Genomic DNA, 15,537 nt, shown 5'->3' on the forward strand with positions numbered 1-15,537 from the left:
AGAGAAGAGAAAGACCGAAAGAGAGTGAGAGATATGCCAGGGATGGAGAGGGTTTCTTTTATTTTTTAATATTAATTTTAATATTTTTTATTTTTGTAAAAGGGTAAAATTGTCCAAAAAATATTGTTTATGAACAAAAGGATAATTTTATAACGTTTTGTAACGTTGAGCGAGGATGCTTTTAATAAGAAAAAAAGGTCAGGGACAAAATTGATTTTGACCCCTGACGTTAGGGACGAAAAAAGTACTTATCCCTTATTTTAACCAGGAATAATTATTATTAATTAACAAGATGTTTTTTTTTTTTACTTTTGGACATTTTTGGCACTATTTTTTGGACTTTCATTTAGCCTATATCACGTTTTATACCGTTTTAATTGTTCAACATTGTTATAATTTTATATCTTGAAACCAAAAATAAAGAAAAAAAGCTACTGGCAAAAAAAACCATAGAAAATGAAAGAAATTGTAAAAAAAAAAAGGGAAAATAAAAAATATTAAGTTTATAATAAATACTAATTTGTAATTATTATTCTTATTTTTTTGTGGTCAATAAACAATTTGTTTACTATTTTATTTTTTTTAATACAACTATAACAGTCTAATAAATTATTTATCTCCAAAAATTAAAAAATTCTTCTAAAATTTTTTTGATAAAGTTTATTTTAAAATAAAATTAAATAAAAATTATCAGCACTAGGAATTTATATTTTATTTTATTTTTTTAGATTAGTATAAATCTTCGAATATTTATCTATCGCGAGAACTAATATGTAATTTTTAAGAGAAATGTTAGAGGACACTATCAAATTTTTTTATTTTTTGCCAACAATTAGTTATTAATATTTAAAAATATGGACTAAAATATATTATTAGATTATTAAACTAAAGAAATTTGGTTAATAACTAAAAATAATTACGAAAAATAATAAATTCTAATACTATTTTAATATTTTTCAATTTTTAAATGCATCTGAGTTTACCTTTAAGAAAATAGGAAATAAAAAAAAAAATCCTATTATATACACTGTCTAAGAATTAAAGCCAGTACATAAAATTTAGGCATCCAAAACAACTATCGTTTATACTGGGACACATAACTAGAAATTTTACTTTAATTAAGGAAACTCAACAACTCATCCTCAATTTTGAGAGAAAAGAGGAGGCTTTCATATTTTCAATTACATGTACTTTAATCAAGGAAACTCAGCAACTCATCCTCAATTTTGAGAGAAAGGAGGAGGATTTCGTATTTTTAATTACATGTATCATTATACATTCAAACAGTAAAGACCAGGTCAACATGCAAAAGTTAAAAAGAACTGTCTTAATTGTTGCAATGTGGATGTCCATCAATTAAACATCTATAACTTATTTTTTCAATCAAAATTATTTGGACGGTTCAAACTTTGAATGGTAGAAGTGCAAAATTTTTTAAAATTGGATTGAACATTAATGAAATTAGAAAAAAAAAAAGGAGGATTCTACGGGTATAAATAGAACAACATAACATGAGACATAAAATAAAAAAAAAATTGTGTATAAATATAGCAACATAACATAAGACACTTTTGCTTAGATAATATATATTTATGAAAGAGTGAATATAATATTAAAAAACTTGTGTATTATCTCAATTATATATAGATAACTATATTAGAGAATGTTAATACTAGAATTTTATATTTACACTTTTTTATTTTATATTTATTTCTTTTTTTATTTAGTTATTTTACAATACGTTATCAACATAATACTAATTAAATTTCAGAAAGATACATGTAATAAATTTTTATTATGTTAAAGCTCTCTCATCTTAAATTTAATGTTCTTAATATATTTAAAAATAATTACTTATCATGAATATTAGATGTCAAAATTCATCTTAATTCAATGGATCTCGAAAATACCATTAAGACTGAAAACAAAATATCTCAAAAGGATAAAGCCAAAGCTATGATCTTCCTTTATTGTCATCTTGACGAAGAATTGAAAAATAAATATCTCACATTAAAAGATCCTGCAGATCTTTGAAAGAACCTTGAAGAAAGGTATAATCATCAAAAGACAGTGATATTTCATCAAACTCTATATGAATGAGTGTATTTGCATTATAGGAATTCAGCAATGTTCCAAATTACATCACCAATAAAACTATGTTGGAAAAAGATAACTGATAATGATATATTAGAGAAAATTTTTTCGACCTTTCATGCCTTGAATGTGCTTCTACAACAGCAGCAGTATTGAGAAAAAGAATTTAAAAAATATTATAATCTAATTTCTTGTCTTCTTGTTACTGAGCGAAACAATGAATTGCTCTTAAAAAATCATGAAGCGTGCCCAACTGGCACCGCCCCATTTTCTGAAGCGAATGCTGCAAATCATAACCCCAAAAAGAATAAATGGCAAGATTTTGATAACAAGAAAGGATCTTACTAGAAGTGGAATAAAGAAAGAATTAATGAGCAAAATAAATCAAGAAGATAAATATTTCTGTTGCGATAGAAAGGGCCATTCGTTACATACCTGTCGTACTCAAGATATTTAGTTGATCTTTATCAAGCATCCTTGAAAAAAGATGACAAAGAAAAAGAGACAAATTTTATTTTCCAAAGATGTTGAAAATTACATCACTCATTATAAAGTATCTGATTTTTTTGAGGATTCTAAAAGAAATATTGACCATTTAATCAATGATAGAAAATTTAATATTTAAGTTCATTAAGTACTTATGTCATAAAATAATGTAAAAAATTTATTATTAAGATTTATTTTTTATGTATTTAAATTTTAAGTATAATATGTAAATAATATTTAATAAAATATTAATGTTTATATTTAAAAACTTTAAAATCACTAAATGTGTCCGTTTTAATTATTCAAGAATATAATTTTACTGTGCGTACATCTTTAATTATTATTATTATTATTATTATTATTATTATTATTATTATTATTATTATTATTATTATTATTATTATTATTATTATTATCTTTAAAAAAAATGACAAGAACATATAATAAAGATATTTGCCTTGTGAACAGTGCAAATTTGCATACCATTTTTAAAAGTAATATATATTTTACTTATCTTTTATCAAAAGAAGAATGCGTTAATACCATTATTGGCTCAGGCAATATGATAGAAGGCTCTGAAAGAGTTATAATTTTATTTTTTGGAGGAACAAAATTCATAATAAATAATGCACTATTGTCTATTAAGTCTCTAACAAATTTGTTAAGTTGTAACGATATTCGCTAAAATGAATATCATATTAAAACAACGAATGAGAAAAATCATGAGTACTTATATATCACAACTCATGATTTAAATAAAAAGATTATATTAAAAAAGTTACCATCACTTTCTTTTAGATTATACTATACTAAAATCAGTGCAATTGAATCACATGGCATTGTAAACTAAAAATTTACTAACCCAAATAAATTCATAATTTTGTATGATCGATTGGGACATCTTAGAACAACTACGATGTGAAGAATTATTAAAAACTTCTATGGATATTTACTAAAGAGTCAGAGAATTCTTCAATCTAGTGAATTCTGTTGTACTGCATGTTCTCATGGAAAGTTAATTGTAAGGTCATTATAAGTAAAGATTAGATTTGAGTCCCTTGAATTTCTAGAAAGAATTTAAGGAGATATATGTGAACCAATTCATCCACTATGTAGATCCTTTAGATACTTTGTAAGAACCGGACCGGACCGGCCGGTTCGACCGAAAAACCAGTGAATTGGATCCATAACCGGTCCGGTTGAGTGATGTAACCGGATAAGGAAGAGAGCCGTTTCGAACCGGGTTGAACCGGCCGATTTTGATAAAAATCGAAAAACCAGCAGTTTCTGGTTAACCGACCGGTTCAAAAATTTTTTTTTTTAAAATTCCTTTTCCAAAACGACGTCGTTTTGGTTTATTTTTTTTAAAAAAAAAAAAAAAGAAAAGCCCTACGGGCTACCAAACCCCACCCCCACCCTAGTTTCCACTTTCCCCTTTTCCCCCCAACCCTAACAGCGCCTAAGCCTAACCCTATCAGCCCTCCGCCAGTCCGCCTCGGCCTCACCTCACTCACCCAGCCCCCAGCCCCCAGCCGCCCGCCGTCATCCTCTTCGTCTCACCGCCAGTCTGAACTCTGAAGGAACCAACTCAACCAAGGGAGTAGGAACAGGACAGATACAGACCCGCCACCCGCGAACTCGCCGTTCCAGCGCCGTCGCCCTCGCCCAGTCGCCGTTGCTTTTCCAGTCGAACTCGCCGTTGCCTCGCCCTTCTGCTCTGTGACTCTGTCAAACAGGTAAGCTCCAGTTCTGTAATGTGTAATCTGCTTCTTCTCGGTTCTGCACTTAAAGTTTAATGATTGTTCTGTGAAAAATGCATTACACTCGCTCTGTTCTGCATTGCACATTTGCACTTGTAAGTTGTAAACTTACTTTTTTTCTGCACTTCTTGCTGACTTGCTGTTATGAATATGAATATGCTTGTTGAAATTGTTAAGCTGAATATCCTTGTTGAAAGCTTGAAATATGAAACTGTTGAATATGCTTATTGAAATTGTTAAGCTGAATATCCTTGCTGACTTGTAAGTTGTAAATTTGTTGTTTTGTTGATTTGTACTGGAAATATGAAACTGTTGAATTATATGCTTGATTTGAATCTATGAAATATGAATATGTTTGTCTTGCTGAATAGGGAATTTAACTATTTAAGCATTTAAGGTTGCTGTCTTGCTGAATAGGGAATAGGAACTAGGGAATTTAGGATTGTTATTGTTTTATAATTTTGCGATTTTGCTACTCCATATTCTTTTAGAATGTCTGCTGCGAATACACCATCAGAAACATCATCTTCGCAAGAACAAGGATCAACTGTTGATGCATCAATCGGAACCCAAAAAAACAATAATAGAGCAAAAAACGATCCTGCATGGGGTCATTGTAAACAAGTTGTGGAGTCTGGAAAAATAATTCTGCTATGCATATATTGTGAGAAGCTTATTAGGGGTGGAGGAATTCATCGGTTTAAGCTTCAATCACCTTTAGATGATTTAGGTATGCTTTTATTTATTTATGAGTTTTGATCAACTATGATTTTCGTATGCCTTATAACATGTTTTATATTATTTTTTATCTTGATTTGTGAAACATTATCTATAATGCTAGATCAATTGGATTTGGAAGATGATCGGGAGGATGATGGAGCTAATAATTCTGTGGAAAATGCAAATCAAAATGAAACCAATCAGGATGTAGCTCCACATTTGTCAGATGAAGAGCAACTTGCCGACTTCGAAATCACTCCTTGGATTTAGTTTATGAATTATTATCCATATTGTGTTTAATTATGATACTAATGTACTAGTACTAACTACTTTCATGTTTATCTTTGTATTAGTTATATTTAGACTTTGAAACTTGGTTGTTTTTAAAATGTTGGTGAAGAACTAACGATATGTATTTTGAATTTATTAAGTTTATGACTATTTTTAATATTTATATTTTTTATTCATGTGAAACCGGTTTTACCGGTTCAACCAACGGTTTATCGGTTGAACCAATAAACCAGTGAACCAGTAACCTGACCGGTTCGATCACCAGTCCGGTTCTTACAACTATGGTCCTAATAGATGCATCTTCGAGATGGTCACATGCGTGCTTATTGTTTTCTCGCAACCTGACGTTTGCGAGATTACTTGCTCAAATTATTCGATGAAAATCATATTTTTTAGAAAATCCAATCAAAGCAATTCGCCTTGATAATGTTGGTAAAAATTCACTTCCCAAACTTTTGATGCTTATTGTATGGCTAAAAGAATAAGTGTTGAACATGTAGTAGCTCACGTTCATACACAAAATGAATTAGCAGAATCACTTATTAAACGCCTCTAATTAATTGCTAGACCCTTACTTATAAGAATAAATCTCCCTATTTCTATTTGGGGTATGCAATTTTACATGCCGCAGCACTTATTCGTTTGAGGCCAATTAGTTATCATTAATTTTTTCTTCTACAATTATCTTTTAGCCAGCAGCCAAATATTTTTCATTTGAGAATATTTGGGTGTACGATATATGTTCCAATTGCCCTATCTTCTTGCACCAAAATAAAACCCAAAAAAAAATTAAGAATTTATGTGGGGTATGATTCTTCTTCTATAGTAAAATATCTTGAGATACAAACAGGAGATATATTTAAATTTCGATTTACAAATTATCATTTTACATAATATATATTCATGAAAGAGTGAATATAATATTAAAAAATTTGTGTATTATCTCAATTATATAAAAATAATTACATTAAAAATATTAATACAAAAATTCTCTATTTATATTTATTTTCTCTTTTTTATTTAGTAATTTCACAAGAAATGTAACAATTTAAAAGGAAAGTATTATCAAGTTCTTCAAAACTATAATTACCCAAATAAAACACAAAATCCACCTCAAATTCCTTTCCGGTGATGCTACCTAACCAAAGAATTGCACTCTAAACCTAATACCATATAATGGCGCGTCCATCACATCTCTGATAAAAATTTTAAATGCACGTTAACTCCTTCCCAAAATATTTATTGTTTGAAATTTGTAAAAGAAAGAAATGCCAAATTATATGCACAAATCTCGGTTTTTTTTTCTCTCTCTTATTACATTTTTAAATATATTTGTTTATTTTGAATAAAATAAACCAAAATCTCTACTTAAAAAATTCATTCTCAAAAAAAAAGTTGAGATGTTAAGATTTGTTAATGTATGGTGTTAATAGAACACTTTTAGATATATTGATATAAGCAAGAATTACAATTTGATTAAAAGAATTAAATATCTAACAAAAATATGTGTCATAAAAGACAAGTGAAAAAAATTGTAAATATTTATTTATTTTTTCAAATTATATATAAATTATTGATAAATGAATTTTAATGAAATTATAATATAGAAGATGGTTTATGAGCGCTAATAATGCTAACAACGCCCAGAATAAATAAAAAAATTAAAAGTTTAAATTGACAATATAATTCATTGTATATTGCATTAATAATAATTGATGATTGAATTAAAATTTTAAATTAATGTGAATTTTTATATGTATGAAATTATAAATATTTAATATATTTAAAAAATTATGTATATTATATATATGATATTATAAATGTTATATATAATAAAATATGTATGTTATTTATAAAAATTATAGATGTTATATTAAAGATATTTTTAGAAGTTAAAGATCTTTAAATAAATTTGAAAAGACAAAAATTGAGCTATCAGCTATTGATGCCAAAAGGGCTGCGCTAAAGAAAAAGCAATGATTGAAGTAAGTGTTAGTGATATATATTGTGCTAACAATTGAAGTTTTTTAGATGATTTTAGTGATTATTCTTTAGGATGTTATGAATCAATATTTTGGGATGTTATATTAAACTTGAATTTCTTATTTTATAGAGTAAATTTGTATATTATGGAATAATTTTATGTGACCACTCGTGATGATTCTCATGGTAAAATAATAAATAATAAATATACATTATTTAAACTATTCAAAATACTATATTCAAACTATTGTTAATTACATATATAATAATAATAATAATATGTATTTTAAAATTGTATAATATTAAATATAATAAATATATAATTATAGGTATAAAATTATAAAGTTATGCCAAAAATATTAAATTAATTTCGTTATACAACCCATCATTTTTATATAGAATGTTATAAATAAAAAATAAAATATGAATATGAAAGAAAATTATGAAATAAATTTTAAATATTATTTTTATGTGAGTAGATTAAAAATAATAAATAAATATACATATAAATAATAATTAAAATATTCAATTATGTTACAACTATGTCTCATTAGCATTTGTATAAATTTTATAAAAATTGAAAAAAAAAATAGAGTGGTTAACTTGAAAAGGGTTATAAATAAAAAGAAAAATAAAAAGATTTATTAAAAAATGTTTGATAGGAAACAAAATTAAAAGTATCAAGAATAAAATGTTACACTTAGATATTATTATATAATATCTACATCGTTATTACTATTAATGAAATTGATACAATTTAAAAATTGTAATGCAGCTCCTGTTATCATTATTAATGCCATACATGAATTCATGCGGGTGAGAGTGTTATATTCAAATGTTACTGATTTAATTAATAAATGTCACTCATCACTCATGGAATAAATAATGTCAAACATGAAAAGTTTTGGTGTTTTGGACTAACTTTTATTTGGTTACCAAACATTTTCCTTCCCCGGCCCAAAAAGTGTGGGTGATTAACTGCTTCCTACTTGTTATGGGGTTGCACAAAGTTAATTACCATAAGCTTTCTTGTATGACTAATCACTTTTCTTATCCCTATAATAACTCATGACGAAAGCTGTTTCTCTATATTATTGACTCAATCAAATTTTGACCATTAAAGATCTATTGCTGCTATAGTAAAGACACTACACTAGTGTCTTCCAAACATCCATTTATAGCGTTTGAACGAACCAAAAATTTACTATTGAATCCAATTGGATCACTATTCATTCTCAGTCATTACAATCACAATGAGCTCGAAGCTCAAAATCTAATTCAGTGTTTGTAAACAACTCCCATTAAATAATGAGTATATATAGTGCTATTAATACAAAATAGAATACAACATAAAAATATATCCACACCAACTGCAATCAATACTAATGCCAAAAAATGGGAACCCTTTCCTCAGAGTTACTTTGGTTCTCTTATTTTCCTGCACATGCTTACCAAAATGAAATGTGAACTCATGTTCATACCTATTGATGCATGCTTAATCAAGCATTGACCTTTCGATTTGGCTGGAAGACATACTTGACAAGGGACTCCTTAATAGACAAGAGTTCCGGGAACACATTCTTCAACTTAGTTGTATCAAGCTCATTGTTGCTTCTAGGTGCAACGATGACCTTGGCCTGTTCCTCGAGGTCGAAGTTCTTCCATGAGAAGTTGGGGTCAATGTAGTCTTTGTACATCTGTAGGACTTCGTTGTGGCTCACCACACCCGGGTTTGTGAAGTTCCATATTCCGGTGAGGTTCCTCTTTGCCATCTCTATGGAGATGGGGAGTAGTTCGTCCAGTATGGTCATCGAATTCGGAATGTCCACTACCTTGTCGTACCGAGTTATCTTCGTGATGAAGTTCCGTGGGTTTGATAAATCAGAGGAGATAGGCATCCTAACTCGCAAGGTACATACATTATCATAGTTTCTCAGCAGATCTTCTACCTGCAACATACAAGGTGAAACAGGGTAAATAAGTATACTAGCCTAAACCAATGTTTCATAATAGAAATGTTGTGGCTGTCAAATTAGCATTATCCAAAGTTATATAGGCAATTGCTTTTTCCATTTACACTTTTTGCCCTTCTTTCTTGTGTTTTCTTGCAAACTGAGCTACATCTATGAATAAAACATTGGTTAAGTGGTAATTTGACAACCATAACATTTTCTTTTTCTTGGGCAATTGTGCAAATACACCTACTTAGTGTGACTGTTAGATTTAGACACTGTTGGATTGAAGTTTGAAACACAACACAACAAACACCACTTTGTTCCGAAAGACCGAAACACTAGCCAAGTAGCTATTACTGCGGAGGGTCCACATATACATACATAACAAGAAGATAAAACAAACATAACATGTGTGACATTGCTCGAAAGAGTAACTAAAACATGTGACTGTACAAGTGATTCTCAACTTAAATTTCTAATCAAGTGTCAAAACGACCCCACTCATGCAACATGAATACATGACCAACAAAATATATCATTTTTTACTAACACTTTAAATTAAATCTTTAAGTACTAAATTTTAAATTTTAAACTCTAATCCTAATAATATAAAAATAAGGTGTTGTTTGGCTAGTATCAATAAAAGGTATTGGCACCCTAACATTTCTCAATTACAAAAGCTAAGATGACATTAGAACTTACCAAGTTATGAACAGATCTCTTCTATGAAAAAAATTGGCAGAAGTTAAGAGAGAAAAGATAGGTATATATACCATGGCCTTGGTCTTGGAGTAGAAGGATCCAATGAAATTAGGAGTATCCTCTTCCTTGAATCCAATACCAGATCCAAGAGGATGATCCTTATCATATTCAAAGATGCATCCCGTGGCAAAATTAACCAACAACAAACCATTCTCGCGGCACACGTCAGCAAGCGTCAGGGTTCCGACCACGTTGGCCCGTATAGTCTCCACCTTGTGTGATTCACACCAGTCCACGTTGGGCCGGCCCGTCACACCCGCCGCGTTCAACACGTGTGTGGGCTTCGCCGCCGCTATGTCCGCCTCAAGGGAAGCCCTGTTTTCCAGTCGTCCCGACCCGTAGGAGAATTCTATCCCTTGGGCCCGGCAGAGGTCCCCCAGCAGGCCCCCTATCCAGCCCGTTTTACCGTACAGGAGGAACTTGAAGGGCTTGTTAGCTCCGGCGCCGTTGGTTGGAAATCCCATGTATGAAGCTGAAACGCTACTTGTGATGAATCTCTGGGTTTTTCTGTTGGTTTTGACTTCTGAGTTTGTTGTGTATTTCTGCTTTTGAGATTTTTCTGTTGTGAAACTTAGAAGAATGGGATTTTCGGGTGCTAGGTTTCGAGGATACATATATAGCGGATATGAATGTGTGTATTGAATAGGGACACACATTATTTGCATCTTTTTTCCCGACAGTGACTCCTATGAACACGGTTAATCGGCTATTAGTTATTACAAGATTCTATTGTTATTTTGTTGTGCTAAATTCACGAATGGTCAATTTTGCTACTCAATATTTCAATTACCATTATTTTAGGAGTGTAATCCCTATTCCCTGGGATGTGATTCAGCTCAAAAGCGAAAATTCAATTTGAACGACAAAATTAATACTCAAATTGTTCACTCAAATTATATTTGTATTTTAAATTAGTCTCTAAAAATTCAATTTATTTAATTTAGTTTCTAAAGGTTATATTTGTGACTCATGTTAGTTTTTCAATTATTTTTCATAAATACGTACTAATATGAGATGCTGATCTAGACTGTCAGTGTCACATATCAGAATTTCAACTAAGTATAATAGGATGCTGATGTAGTTGTTAGTGACACGTAATATTGACATAAACGGTGGTATTACGTGACAGAAAATAATTTATCTTTATGTCCCAACATGATTTTTCTACCTGTTATTAACATATCTTCATTGCAAATGATTCAATTTAGTCATTAAATTTTGTTAAGTGACTTAATTTAGTCTCTAAATTTTGCTAAACAACTTAGTTTAGTTCATATCATTAAAAGTCATAAATAAAAGTGGTTCGTAGACTAATTTTTTTTTAACTTACTAATTTTTCATATATTTTTCATACGCAACTTAAATAACATTTTACCATATAATAATTTTTTTTCGAAAAACTTATGATACAACAATTTATTTTATAAAAAACTGTTAAGTTTGCAAAGGAGTTGATGAATATGGTATAAGAAAAATATGATTGCAAGAAAAGAATGAATCAAATCTAGATATTTGAGAGAGAAATGAATATAATCTTGTATTGAATACTTGGAATGGGTGAATTACACTTGATCTGAATTGGGATATAAGGATTTTATATATAGCAACGTTGCATAATAGAATAACTACCTAGAGATGAACTAAGAATTCAATCACTCATATAGCAATTGTAACAGAATTTTGAACTTGCTATTCTTGTTTTTTAATGTTCAAGTTATCACTATCCTTCACACTCCCATCAAACTGAGAGAGCGTCTTGGAACCACTCTAGATTTGCTACAAAATTCTTAGAACAAACTGATAGATAAAGTTTTGGTAAAGATATTTGCTACCTGGTCTTGTACTGGAATGTTGGTGACAAATAACTTTTGAGTAGTGACTTGGCCCCTTACAAAATGAAAGTCTAGTTCTAAGTTTTTTGACTTACTATGCAGGATGGGATTGGTTGCAAGTAATCAAGCACTTTGGGATACAAGAAATTTGCCTAGGTAGCTGCTAGAGCTCGAAACTCAGCTTTCATACTTGACCTGCTTATAGCATGTTGTTGATTGCTGTTCCATGGTATCAAATTAGTTCCTAAGTAGACACATATTCGGTTACAGATTTTCTATCATCACAATCACAATCTGCTCCTTAATCTACATTGTAATAACCTACATTTTTAAAAATTTAAATATGAATAAGTTATCATTTATTTTATGAATTGGAGTTCCTTATTTTTAGAAATTATTTTATTATAAAATATTTTACATAATTAAAACTATAATCTTAATAATTTATAAGTAATGAAAAATTATACGTATATTTTATAGGTAATTTATATTTTACTAAGTCAGGCAAATAGAACAGGTAGTGGTTGTTGTCCGCGTATAAAACAGAATAATAAAGAAAGTAATACCGAACTAGTGTAGAAACAATGATGGAAAATCAGTTAAGACTTTGGAGATGCTTGTTCTTCCGGATAAAAACTTCTTATTGACTACTTTAACAATGAGTGATTCATTCAATGGCAAGGTTGTAAGCGATTAAAGCCGGGCCTAGTGGTCATTAATCTCCTCTGATCCACATCAAACGCCGGTGCTAATGGTCATTCAATATGAATGAGGGTGAAGCTCACGCAATTCAATCTCTGGTGATCTTACTCAAAACGCCACAGACAATGTCAGATCTTTCGGATTGGAGAATGATGCTCATTATTCTAGCTTTAACGCCACAGAGACCTTAATTACCCATGACTAACGAGATTTCATGTCACGTATCCCAATTAGCCCAGATAACTTGTTGGAACCTGTGATATATTCTTAAGTTGTAGCTCAATACTATCCGGCTAAGGCTTCGTAAGAGCTCATGTAGAATAAGAGGTCATACTCTCGTTCCACCACAAATCCATAAAGATGAAGAACGAAAATACATCATAGAATGGAATCAAACATATATTAGAGTAAAAAAGTAATAATATTAATCCATGGGAATGAGCAGAGCTCCTATCCTTAACTTAGGAGGTTTAGTTGCTCATGCTTTATAAAGAAAACAGATAAGAAGGTGTAATGTAATGTGTCTGTGCTTCTCCCCTCCTGGGAGGCATGATCCTCAAGAGGAAGGAAGTCCTTTATTTATAGTAAAAACTCTAAGACTAAACCTAAAAGATATTGTTCTTAATTAAAAATTACAAAAAGAAAATAAAATAAGTTAAGAAGTGCTAAAATCCACTTTGGGCCTACTTTGGTCATGTGCTTCGTATGCCTGGCGTTCAACTTGGGCTTTTGGGCATTGAACGCCCATTAGGGGGGTGAGCGTGCTGTTTCCTTGCTCCCTGGGTGGCGTTGAACTCTAGTCTTGGGCGTTCAACGTTGGGCTTGCTCCTCTTTGGGCGTTGAACTCCAGTCTTGGGAGTAAGTTGCGCGTTCAACGCCCATTTTGGACAAACATTTCCAATGAAAAGTATATACTATTATATATTTCTGAAAAGTTCTGGAAGTTAGCTTTTCAACGCCGTTGAGAGCGTGTCAATTGGACCTTTGTAACTCAGGATATGCTCGTTAGAATGCATGGAGGTCAGGATTTGACAGCATCTACTATCCTTTCTTTGCCGCTGAATCAGACTTTGCTAAAACTTACCAATTTCACCCAAAAATTACCTGAAATCATAAGAAAAATACAAAAACTCAAAGTAGCATCCAAAAGGTGAATTTTGCACAAAAATATACTAAAAATTAATAAAACTTAATAAAATATAACCGCTATAGTAATGGTGTATAAGAGTTTCGAAGTAAGACAACCTACTGTTAGAGAAGAACCCAAAGAACAGAGCAGCTGCAGCTCCGATGATGACATTCCGTGGGTAGAATGGTGGCAGGAAGCTCCGATGGTGATGCAGCGGCTTTGAGATAGCATACTGGCCCTTCCTTCTCACATGCAACAGCACCAACATCAACCACCGCACCTCCCTCTCTCCACTGTTGCGTTCTCTCTTTGCGGGTTTCTCCTCCAGCAGCGGCAACGGTGGCTGGATAGTGATGAACGGTGATGGCTCTCCATAGACGGCGGCAATGAGAACCCAGTAGCAACGGTGACAGATCGGCAGCGTAACATGGAGGCCCATGCTTCGCGTTCCTCTCTGTGAGACACTGACTCCATGCCTCCCTCTCTCTTCAACTCGGGCTTGATGACGGCACGACGGCGGTTCAGCGGCGACGGTTTGGGATGGACGGTGCAAAACGCGACTCTTCCCTCTCTCTCCTCTGCTCTCCATGCTCTCTCTCCTCTACTCTTCGTGCTATCTCTCTTCCATCTTTCCTGATCGGTTTTGCCCTCTTCTCTCTTCCCTTTCTTTCTTCCCTTCGCATCACATCTTTCTCTGTTTCTGTTTTTGAAAAGTGTGCATGTATTTTATGTGTTAGGGTTAGGGAGTAGCGTGAAAAGGTAAGGGGGTTAGGGCTAAAGGGATGAGTGGTGGTGAGTTAGAGTTAGGTAAAATTAGGGTTTTGATTTGGGAATTAGGGTTTGGATAGAGTAATAATTTAAAACCAAATTTAATCTAATAATTAATTTTAAGAATACTATTTATTTTTCAACTTACAAATTATTTTTAATTAAGTATTCTACTTTAAAATTAGAGATAAATAAATAAATTTTCTTTTAGTTCAGAAAATTAATCAAAACTTTTAATTATTCAATTTAAATTATATAAAACTCTCATTATTTTCAATTATTTAGAAAATTTTATAAATCCTAATTGGTTTTAAACTCAAAGTATCATAAAATTTAATTTAATTACTTTTAGAAATATAATTTTCTTTAAATAAAATTATCAACAAATATAATAAATCATAAATAACTCATTATTTAATTTTCAAAAACTCAGGTTGTTATACTATGGTCACGATTTTATAAAAGGGTGACCATAGAGTAAGCTGTGGTCACAGTTTTAAAATAAGGTGACTATAGATAAGCTATTATCATGCTAAAACCGTGACCATAGATTAGCCTATGGTCACGGTTTTACAAAAAAGTGACAATAGATAAGCTATGGTCACGCTAAAACCGTGACCATAGATAAGGCTATAATCACGGTTTTACAAAAGGGTGACCATAGGTCACGCTAAAATCGTGGTCATAGTTAAGGCTATGGTCACGGTTTTACAAAAGGATGACTATAGAATAAGGTATGCTCACGGTTTTAAAATAGAGTGACCATAGATAAGCTATAGTCATGCTAAAACCGTGACCACAGATAGGTTACGGTCACAGTTTTACAAAAGGGAGACCATAGAGTAAGCTATGGTCACAGTTTTAAAATAGGGTGACCATAGATAAGCTATGGTCACACTAAAACCGTAGCCATAGATTAGGCTATGGTCACGGTTTAAAACAGGAGTGACCAAGAGTAGGCTATAGTCACAGTTTTAAAACTGGGTGATCATAGATAAGCTATGGTCACACTAAAACCTTGATCATATAGCATGCTATGGTCACGGTTTTTACGC

The 15,537-nt window shown here is 31.3% G+C and overlaps 1 protein-coding gene across 1 annotated transcript; it reads right to left on the bottom strand.

Moving 5' to 3' along the window:
* Window positions 1–8,508: 8,508 nt before the first annotated feature.
* Window positions 8,509–10,742, bottom strand: LOC107630850 (bifunctional dTDP-4-dehydrorhamnose 3,5-epimerase/dTDP-4-dehydrorhamnose reductase). The gene is made up of 2 exons (XM_016334118.3): window positions 10,063–10,742; window positions 8,509–9,283 (listed from the first exon to the last, which is right to left on the bottom strand). The coding sequence occupies exons 1-2, from the start codon at window positions 10,714–10,716 to the stop codon at window positions 8,834–8,836; spliced, it is 1,104 nt and encodes a 367-aa protein (XP_016189604.1). The 5' UTR covers window positions 10,717–10,742; the 3' UTR covers window positions 8,509–8,833.
* Between the last annotated feature and the right edge of the window lie 4,795 nt (window positions 10,743–15,537).

The sequence above is a fragment of the Arachis ipaensis genome, chromosome B1 (genome assembly GCF_059453495.1).
Source record: "Arachis ipaensis isolate K30076 ecotype BB chromosome B1, ASM5945349v1, whole genome shotgun sequence".
Lineage (NCBI taxonomy): Eukaryota > Viridiplantae > Streptophyta > Magnoliopsida > Fabales > Fabaceae > Arachis > Arachis ipaensis.